The 11,518-nt window shown below is 31.6% G+C and overlaps 1 protein-coding gene across 1 annotated transcript; it reads right to left on the bottom strand.

Annotated features, from left to right (window-relative positions):
- Positions 1-4,840: 4,840 nt before the first annotated feature.
- l(2)k09022 (HEAT repeat containing 1 homolog l(2)k09022) lies at positions 4,841-11,490 on the bottom strand. Its single transcript, XM_070641317.1, has 4 exons — positions 11,362-11,490; positions 10,126-11,301; positions 6,970-9,983; positions 4,841-6,861 (listed from the first exon to the last, which is right to left on the bottom strand). The coding sequence occupies exons 2-4, from the start codon at positions 11,286-11,288 to the stop codon at positions 4,904-4,906; spliced, it is 6,135 nt and encodes a 2,044-aa protein (XP_070497418.1). The 5' UTR covers positions 11,289-11,301; positions 11,362-11,490; the 3' UTR covers positions 4,841-4,903.
- Positions 11,491-11,518: the final 28 nt, after the last annotated feature.

Below are 11,518 nucleotides of genomic sequence, written 5' to 3'. Positions count from 1 at the left end.
TTTAAACATTTAGCATCCTATCATCAGCCGATAAATGAAAAACTTTTTCCATAAACTTGTACGCAACAAGAACATGAAACGTTTTACTTCCCATACCCCAAATCCCCCTCCAGCATCATCTCATAAGACATGCAAACAGGCTAAGGTTGCTGTGCATTGTCATAATTTGAATATAAAAATTCAAAAAACCCAGATATCTCATAATTTTTAATACTCAACAAGCAGCGAGAGCAATAAGAAGGAAAAACTTTAAAAGAAATGAAGATTTTTTTGCTGTTGCTGCTTCTTCTGTGCTTTGCTATAAGAGTTTATTAACGAAATAGCAACAAGAACAAAAAAAAATACGAGAAAAGTTGTATACGAGTAGGAAAAATTTCCATCCTATTAAAAGATAAAGTTGTTTCCACTTCCTTTTCTCCTCAAATTGTACCTCAGAATTGAGAAATAAAAAAATTTTCTTTTCCGTATAATGGAGGCGAAAGTGAAAAATGAATTACAGGATAATTTAACGGTTCTGTTTTATTAATTCCACTTTTTTTTCTCTTCAACCCTTTTTTGCTTAACTCCCGCGCAATATAAGAAAAGTTTTTTTTAACAACATGATATAAAGAAGAATTAAGGTTGGTAATTTTTTGAGGTTATGTTGTTGAAGGAGGCGCTTTTAAGCCTTTGTCTTAAAGGTGATTGAACTTGTCGTTTTAATTTACAATTAGGCTGGTTATGGCATTGTTCTAGGGACATAGATATGTGGACTTAGGGATTATCAGGTCAACAGCATCCTTCCTCCACAACCCAGAGGGGCTATTATGGCTTGATCTCGTATTAGAATTGAATAGAATATATCCTCAACAACAGCAAAGTCGATTATCTGTTGTACCATCCCAAATTCTCTACAAAATCCTATGTCCTTGAGCCAACAATGTCCAAATATCTAAACTACCGAAAATGACAAATTTTGAATATGATTGGATTTGAACCCACGAGTTTTAGGTTATTATACCACTTTTTAGCCAAGCACCTCTTCTATTCGACTAGAAAGGCACTTAACTGCTTGAATGAGCTCTGATGAAATCGTGACAGTAAGAATCGAAACCTATTGCAACTTGCCATCCAAGATTAAGCATGTAATGCTGATCAAGTTCAAAGAACTTCAAACCAAACTGCCTAATCCATACCATCCTTATATCCACAATAAGTAAGTTCAAAAAAAAAATTCTGTTATAGACTTCAAGGTAGAAGAAAGGATGAAGAAACGGAAGAGAGTAAAAAAAATAATTTCAGTCAAATTTTAAACTATAAATTGTTGGAAGATGATGTTCCTTTTAAGATTCTTATTATTATATATACACGATGGCTGTGTATATATATTCGTGCTTTGTAACATTTATTTAAATATGAAGAGATGAAGTTAAATGAGTTTAGAAAATTTGTTACCCTTTTTTCCTCTCTAGCGAATAAAGAATATTATGATTATTATTACTATAATCGTTAATAGTTAACTTCTAACTTTATGTGCTTGATGCTGCTGCTGCTTCTTGTTTCAGAATTTCATTGTATGCAGTAGAAAGTATTTAAATTTAAATCAAAAATTCACTAGATTGATGTATAAAGCAGTATCTGTATCAGTAGCATATGAATAAGAGAGGACAATAATCCTGAATGTATGATACGTATGGCATATTCCCATCCCATTGTTTGTGGTGATTATCACATAAAATCATAATTTATCATCACACTCAATAAAATTTAATGTTGGATTTTATTAAATGAAATAAATAATCTTCGCAAAATGCACATTAATGTCGTCAGAGATGAACACAGAAATAAGTGAGTAGGAGAGACTTTTTTGGGAAGAAGGGAGTTTTGTGACAATGACGAAGGTTTGCTCTCGTACATACAAGTGTCTGTATAAATGGCAGAGGCATTTTTATAAAATGGGAAAATAATAGATGAAATATGTGGCACAGTATGAATTTTCTAAAAACCATACTCAAAATTTCCCACAATTTTCCTTTTCTGTACTATTTGTTCTATAATTAATTTTTGGTTTTTACGGCCTTAGTTAAGGAATACGGAGATGAGAGATGTTGAATAGAATAATAGTGGGATTTATGGTAACAATAGCTTTTTGATAGTAATGATGACATATTTTTCTACACTTTTGTGGGGATTTTCATTCATTCAAACTAAGTTCCTTTCACTTCTTCCTTGTTTTATTATTTTTTTTGTGTATGTACACAAAATTGTTCTATTTGTCGAGTCACTCTATATTATGTTTTATCAATTTCTCTTTTTATTCATACTGTGATAAATCCATACACAACTTATAGTCCGTAATGAATGATATATCATTGCTGTAGGACACACATATTGAATTCTCATGTGAAAATAAATATAATACAGGAAATTAAAATTTCAACAGGTTAAATTTTGGGTAAATAGAGCTTGGATCTTGATATTCGATATGTTTTTAATCAATTCCAGTCTTTTTGACTTTTTCCTGACTTATACTTGATCTATTATTGATGTTTGCTGCAAATGAAATTTGATGAATTTGGCGCCATTTTTGTCAAATAAGCACTGGATCTTTAATTCATCTTCAATCCATCCTTTTTCCATTTGAATCCTCAAGAAAATACTCATCACATACATTGCTTGAGTCCGTGTCACATAATGCTTTAGTGTGATTGAATGGGATGTTCAAGTTAATATTTTTAAAAGGTTTCATATCACCATAAACCACCAACCGTATGCAATATAAGTCAAATTTGTTTTATTTCAAAAAAAGTGAAGCATGTATGTCGCACATCAAAAGTCCATAAAGCATTCATAAATTATTTCTTATTTATGATTGTGCTACCCCTTTGAAATTGATGAAGTAAAGCGTTTTGACAAAATATTTTTTTTATTTTTCATATCTCTATGTCTATTTAACATCGGGTTGAGTTTCTTCATCATGTTTACCGTTTTCAAATCATCTTACCCAATGGTGGAAAAATTATGCATTGCCACTTTGGTACCTTCTAGTTTTTAGCATGATTTTATCGAAGTTGCCAATTTTTTAGATTAAGAGAAATGTCCGATGATCCATTGATAATTTAAGGTTCGTAACTAGTGTTAAAAATTTTAACGATTTTCAAAAATTTAAAAATAAACGGTTTTCTAAATTTTAAAATGTCTTTCTTTACCGAAATTTCGTCAAATTTAAAATTTTGAAAAACGTTATTTATTATCGAACAAAAACGCTTTATATCCATAATTCAGTCCAGTATGTGTGATTTTGTAACTAGCTTAAAAAAGGAGGAAAAAAAGAATATTTTCTCAGAATATTTCAACGGATTAACATCCATGTGAGACGAAGTAAACTTTTTTCCATTTTTATGACTCCCTCTTGACCTTTTTTACACCGAGCATCATCCGTACACATTCGAAGAAATTGTCTAAAATTGAAAATTGGTTTTATTATTATTATAATTTGAAGGCTGTCATAAAAGTAGCAAACATTCTCATGATATAGACATATGCCAGTGAATAAGAAAGAAATATTCAATATATTTGCAATATCATTTCAATATTCAGCACCAATGAAATTTCTCGAATTTTCATATTTTTTTATAATGTTCCACAAGAAGACGTGACGTTTTATGTCATTTATTTTCATGATTGCTATCAAATATTGATTGTTTTCGATACTTTTATTTTAGTATGGATGATCAATATTAAAGGAAAGGTTTCTTTTCTACCATAAAATTTAAATTTTTTATTTTATGAATGGGAAGTTGAAATGTCATCGAATTATATTCGATTATTATTTTTGTTCTGTGTATTCTTGCTATATTTTTCACTTAAACTAAGTTTTTTTCAATTTTTGATTCCCATTTTACAATTTTTAATATTTTACCAGATTTCAGTAGATAAATCACTCAAATTCAGTTCAGTGATGATTATTGTCTTTTAATCACTATTAAATCACACAATAAATAGACTTTAAACTTAGTTTTCCTTAATTAGTTTTAAATATTTTAAGAAGCTAATTTTTTTGCTAAGAAAACGTGAAAATTAAAATGATCGCAAAGCGACGCTTTAATTTTAACGAAAGTTTTTACCTAATTCAAAAAATTGTCGTTATAAATTTATTTACCTTTGATTCACCAACTCCCTTTGAATTTCCATTGCATTTTTAAAATGTTCCCTTTCATGTAGTGCCTACAATTACTGTATTTACATAAAAAAATGTATAAAGGACATGAAAAATCATCAAACATCCAGTTCCAATATACAAATAATATTGAGCATGAGACGAACAAAAAAAAATATTTGCAGGAATAAAATTTATCATCGAAAACGTTCGAATTCTATCCATCTCTTAAATTATGCAAAGCAGGTTTTGGTTTCGTTGACAAATTGAATTTTTTCTGCGTCAATACGATATATTAAATTTACACTCTTTTTTTTTCCACGTCATATCCATTGAAGCTGGATGAACAAAGACGAAAGGATTTCGCAATTTGAATACGTAATAATAGAAAGCAGTCACATCAGGAAAGTTAAAAGAATGAAAAATTAGTTTGGGTACTGAAAAAAAGAAGGAAAAGTGAGAATATTCGATGATGGACATAAAGCGCATTATTGATTCTAAGGATGTTTAACTTCCAGTAGCTGAGTCATAAAGGAACTGAAGCATTCCGAAACTTTACTGCCATATTGATCCTAGACACAGAACTTATTAATGTATCAACAACGGAACCAATGCATCCAATAGTAAAACAGACAGACAATACAGCCACTAGCAGCACTCTAGTCAAAGAACATGCTGCAAAATTCAATAAAAAGTGTAAAATTTTGTTTAAATCATATTTATTTCGTGTTCCTTGCCTTTACATAACTCAATTCTCAAATTAATTTAAAAATATTTCTGTAAAGATTCTCCAACAATAGTTTCCAATTCACGTACGGAATTCTCGCATGCCTGAACAACATTATAATCTTCATCTGCCAATAATTCCGATAAGAATGGAATTGTTTCAGGAATAAGTGTCTCATAATCCTCAGTTAATTTTCTTGCAATATCAACGCATGTCTTTACGCCCAAAATTCTTATTTCTGGATTTTCTGAGCGTGTCTTGAGCAGCACTTGATGATTCAATTGCTTCCATAAGATGTCATCTGAAGCAGCAACTGCCAATTGTCCAATAGTCATTCTCAATAATTGTAACAAGTTTTCGTTCTTCAATGCATCACCATTTTCCATATGATCTACAATTGGCTGCATAATGACCTCAAAACGTTGTGAATTGATGAAATTTTGATGATCATTGAGGAACATGTTGTGTAATGTCCTCAATATAAATTCAATAAGATACAATGTTTTGTCTGAGTCACCGTCAAAGAATAATTCATCAGTTTTGGATGTATTGCACTTGTCGAGAATGGAACCAGCACAGTCGACAAGATCTGACGCAAAAAGCAGGAACAATGACTTTAATGCGATCGAAATTTCAGTTGTCAATCTAAAGAATGTAATTAAACGATTATTGTCATTCTCTTCTGTATCTTTAATTGCCCAATTAGAAATATTCTCAAAAAGTGGTCGAAAACTGCCTTCCGATTGTTTTAAAATTAATGCAATTAATGCTCGAATGATGAACAGCTCAATGTCATTAATTTCATTGAAACTAATTTCATCATCTTTCTTAACATTGCATCGGAACTGTAAAGCCTTCATAAAGAAATCTGTTAGCTCTCCTTGATAATTTTTGATATCCTTAATGTCGGTCCGTTGGAAGATTTCATTCATTAGTTCCATTAATGGTTCAATTGATGTAAATTGACATTTTTGATTGATTTTTTCATAAATGTCGTGAATTGTTGGAATTAAAATTCTTGATGGAACTAATTCTGCAAATGTTTCCCAAATCTTACGAATCTTTCCAATAGTCAAAGTAATCTTTGAGTCATTAATAAGTTTAAGCACTGGATATACTCGAATAAGTTGTAAAATAATTTGTACGAGATATGGACTCAAGAACAAAGGCACAGTCTCGATGATTTTCAATAAAGACGATGTTGCTGAATGTAGCAGCAATAACGTTGATGGATTATCATCTTGAACTGTCAATAGCTTGACCAAATTAGGCATTATTTTTCCGAGCAATGAAATCGAATGAACTTTTAATTCTCCAACAAGTTCAGCGACACAATCGACTAAATTAATCATGACTGGAACCCTAACATTTTTATCGTCCATAACGTTTGTTAAATGATTCAAACAATCAATAAATGGCTCAGGCGTTTCCTCACACAATTTTCTTGCCAATAGCTTGATTGTTATTAACGTCATTTGTTGAACGACTTCTTCGGCTAGCTTCACATTCTGTTCACCAATCATCTCGTAGACATTTTTCAATGGAATCATTAATTTCAATAATTTTTGATTCTCGCAGTTCTTAAAGTAATCATCTTCAAGTTTTCTATTCAGCAGTTCAAGCACTTTCTTGCGTACGACCAAAAAGTCATGACAAATTAATTTCTCGACTACAACGAGCAGCATATCTGGTGCCAAAAGTGCAATTGATGCTTCCAAAATATCAAATGATGTTTGTAGAATAATTTGCCAAGACTTTTCATGCTGTTTAAGCTCAATAAACTTTGTTATGTCCGGAATCAATATGAGTGTATTCAAAATCAAGTCTTGGAACTGTGTTCTCATTTCTATGACCTTATCCTGACTCATTTGATGTGCCATGTTTGAAACTTCTGGTGATTCAAGGATGTACTTCAAGAATAATGACATGAGGTACTTGAAATGCCTAATTTGTCCACTTGTGTGAGTCTTCAAGCAAAATATTTCATTTTCGTTGCCTAATGAAAAATTAAATAGAAAATAACGGTTAAAAAATATTTGAAAAAAATTTAAGGGATTAGAATTAATCTTGAGATTAAAAATAAATCCTTGGATTAAATATTTACCTGAATCGAATTTCGACTTTGTGTGATCAATAGTCATTGGCAGTTCCTTCAAATAAACGATCAACGATGTAGCAGTGACAATGATAGTTTTTATATCGAATTCCTTAGCAATCGACAATGCAATTTGTAGACGAACTGGAAGTTCTTCTTGACTGCCTCCTTTTTGATGTTGTGAGACTTGAATCTCCAAAAGAGCACCAACAAACATCCACAAAAAGTTCTCAGCACCAAATGTATTCATCAGTTTTACATAAAGCATCATACGACGATGAACAGGAACATCCATAGCAATTGCTGCAAATGTCTTTAAAATTGGAATTACTTCCTGCTTTTGTGCTCCTTTCAAGAAATTTGGAATTATATTTTCAATAATTTTTGTAATGATTTGAAAACTGTATGAATCATCATGACGAACTAAGGTAGTTCCAACAAACGTGAATATTGTCATTATATCACGTAAAACTTGATCAGGAATCATTAGAGCGAGTTGTGCCAATAATAATAATGAATGATGATGAGTTTGCGGATTTTGAGTCTCTTTTATACATCTTATAATCAATTCTGTCTTAAAGACTGAATCATTGATACCCAAGGCACGATGATTTTTGCCATTTAATGAAATTTGCTTACAAATTGTCAACAGAAGTGATAAAATAATTTGCTTAATGTACTCAATATCAGAGTCTGATGAGCGTAAACAATTTTGAAGGATGTCAAAGAGAATTGCCAGTAATTCATGCTCGCCTACAATATCCTTTGTCTTATTTTGAAGTAGTTCCAACAATGCAATACCAAATTTCCAATCTTTAGACTGAAATAGTTCACTGGATTTAGCATTTTTAGCTTGAGTTGACTGTGTCAGCTTCAGAAGACAATTTTTGATAATCTTGCAGTCAGGATCGATGCCGTAAAAGACTTTCTGTGCATTTTGAATAATCCTTGGCTGTTCATTCATTGAGCATTCAATAATTGCATTAAATATATCCATTTTATGGTCTGGATGTAATTTAGCATAAAGTTCATTATCAATAGCTTGCAGTAGCAGTATCGATGGTGTTAAAATCTTTCCTTCCTCATCGTTCATAATGAAATGACATTTTAGTGACTTTAATGCCAGATTCCATAATCCACTAACTGTAATATGATTAAACTTCATAAGGACAAGCTTGATAATTGCTGCATGATTTTCATTGAAAAAGTAATTTTCCTTGTCATTAAATTCATCGATTATCTTTGTGGCAATTTGTGCTGATACATCCAAAACTTTTCTGTCTGTAAAATGCTTCAACAGCATAAGAAGTTCCGATTTAATGTAATCGAATGTAGCTTCATTGTTAATAGTTTTCAGCATGTTGTCTTTGATGTCCTGGATATACTTTGATGACTTCTTATTAGCCAGCAAGTAAATTATCATTTTGATCTGTTCATTATCCATCAATATTTCACTCTTCCTTGCTAGTATTTTACCATAAAAGAACTTCCAGCTGTCAGCAATGTTTTGATTCTCTAAGTCAGTAATAATGTCAACTCCAAGTTCACGAATCTTATTAGATTTTGAGCACAGCGACAATACAATATTTTGATGCATAACATTAGAGTAATGCTGAACATTGACAAGATTACTCTTAAGGACATGATGGAACAAGTTCATAACTCTAATCTGGAACTCGAGAATGTCTACACATGATTCATATTGAGCAGCATGAAGGACACAAAATTGCGATAAAAATTCAAGCTTCTTTAATTCATTGGAGTCGCAGGTTTTGTCCAAAAATTCAATCATGACTTCATTGACATCTCGGCGATAGACTTGCTGTACTTTGAAGTAAAAATCGACGATAAAATGGAAAATTTCAAGGATTAGTCTCATTTCCAAATTTGGACTTGCAAAGTTGATTTCATAGCTGGTAAACTTAATGCAGTTGATGAGCTGGATGAGAACTGTAGACACTAAGTTTGTGGACAATTCGTGGTTCTTGAGCTGTACATCAGTGATCTTCAAATTATTAAAAGTCGTATTCGGGAAATTATAGACTTTCTTGATATTCTGAAGAACTTTCAATGCCTGTTCATGTTCGATTGATGATTTTAAGGAACAAGCAAGTAAATAAAATGCAAAATTCTCCTTAATGCTGCCAAGTTGATGATTTTCGATGACAATGTTAATTATAGTCTGTAAAATTGATATATTTGATGGTAAATTTTTGTGACCAGTAAAATATCCGTTCATGACTTCACAGCACTTGGCATGATCTTTCGGGATAGCAGGTAGATTCTTAAGAACATCTTGCGTTGCTGCATAATTTGAGCTTTTAATAATTTGTGCAAATTCCAAAGCTTTTGAATCTTTCGGGAACAAGAATGGCACCACAGCAAACAGAACAATATTTGGTTCTGAACATCCTTTATAAACCTCTGAAGTCATGATTTTCAGTGCCAATTTTGCGATTTCATTCCATTTTTCAGGCTTTGTCCAATATTTCATCAAAATTTTTGATAATCTTGCAACTAGTTCATCACTTCCGACAGTTTCCTTAAGAAAGGCAAAATCCATTTTCAGCATTTCAAGCACAACAAGCTGATTATCATCATTAAGTCTCTCAGTTAATGTCATTTTTAATATATCGATATTTTCTGGAGTTCTTTCGATTGATTTTAGATTTTTGACGAGATATGAGACTGCTTCTGATCGAATGTGTGGATTATGATGATACAAGTTCTCAAAGATGTTTGTGTCATTGGTTGAGCATGAAACATTCAACAAAAATCCTAATACATTCTTCAACCCATTGCGTTTGCGGCCAGGAATTCTAGTCATTACATTCTTAACAACAAGATCAAATGACATCGGATATTGTCGTTCAAGTGTTTTCAACAAGTTTGAGAACCAAATTGTCACATCTTGAGACTTTAGTGGTATATTCTCATCATCAGAGTCCAATAGAACTATTTCATCATCAGATTGAGTTTCTGGTTTTTTAGTATCTTCTTGAACATAACTATCTAGAATTGTTCTGTAAAGAAAGAAGGAAATTATAAAGGTTAATGAGAATTTATAAAATAACGGTTTTAAAAATTTTGAATTCAGAAAGTTTCGTTAAAAATTCAAAATTTTAACGATAATTAGATTTAAATTATAAAAGTTCGTTAATTTACCTAATGATAATGCAGGCAAGATCATCTTCCATTTCCACTTCATTCAATAGATTCTCACAAAATTCCTTGTATTGTTGGAAATTTCCATCCTTTTCTTGGATTTTAATTAATAACTTGTAGATAAGTGCTTTGTAAAAATCAGACATTATCTTTCCTTCTCTCATGGCTTGCTTTAAAATCATCATGAATCCTTTCATTTGCATTAAATTATGAAGAGTGACATCGCTGACTTTAAGTTCATCAGTTTGAGTTTGGAACATAAGAGCAAGTAGTAAAATGGAATCTCTTGCTAATTTAAGGTTTACAGACTTAGAAATCCTATCCATAAATTCATAAAGAAGCTTTTCCTTCAAACTAGTTTTAGCTAACAATTGTGCTGTAATCATAAATCCGGCAGCATTATAATCCGTAATATTAGACTTGTATGTTTTTAATAGAAATCTAGACACAGTCACAATGTGATTATCATTGATTTTTGATGCATGCTCCAAAGATCCAACCATCGATGTAAAATAGAACGAAATCATAGTCTGCAATTTTCCTGCATTTCTATCAAGTTCCTTAACTGCATCATAAGTAAATTTTCCAACAAAATCAAGGAAATCAGGTTGAGAAGCTCCATGATTCCAAAGAGTAAGCTTAGACAATGGAGTTGATGTCTTTTTAACTTCACTTAGGAAGTTCCACTTGTCTGATGCATTGTCAAACTTCATGATTTGAATACATCGAACAAACATGTTGGTGTGATGATAAGGAAGAAGCAGCATAAGCATTTCTTCCTTATTATATAGATTTATGTTGAAACGACGAATAAGCCATTCGAGACATTTATGCGATGAAGGAATAAGGAAATAAGGTGATAAATGGAACATAAATCGTTTAATGTTCTTATTAAGCAGCTTATTGACATCGTCAGTTTCAACAGCTCTTTGGACATCCTTAACTGTGAAATCAAATAATGTGCTCTCAAATTCAGCAAAGGAATCATCAATTTCGATCAGTTCTCTTAATCCACTCAATCCAATTTCATAGATCGTCTCACGGCTCTTAGTTGCAGCATCCTTTTGTGTAAATAGAATCGAGTCACGACGTCTTGTGTCCACAAATTGCGAAGATTGCGGTGTTTGAAGTTTCAGCAATTGCTCGCGAAGTGATGTTGACATTTTTTGTACAATTCTGAAGATAAATAAAGATTGTTTAACTGTTATTTTACTAAATTAGGTCACAGACACTTACGATTGATTCCAATTAATGAATAACTATCTAATTACTCCAGATATAATTAATTATTTGAATATATTTTAAATTTCAACAGTACGCACGTGTTGTGTTTACTTTTTTGGAGTACGTTCTGTGCAAACATCAGACTTCGTTCAGTGAAAAAACTATTTGA

The sequence above is a fragment of the Chironomus tepperi genome, unplaced genomic scaffold, assembly GCF_022539635.2.
Source record: "Chironomus tepperi strain 1889 unplaced genomic scaffold, CSIRO-AGI_Ctep_v1 contig_244, whole genome shotgun sequence".
Lineage (NCBI taxonomy): Eukaryota > Metazoa > Arthropoda > Insecta > Diptera > Chironomidae > Chironomus > Chironomus tepperi.
The sequence above is the reverse complement of the archived record's forward strand: the minus strand, read 5'-3'. Positions and strand labels throughout refer to the sequence as shown.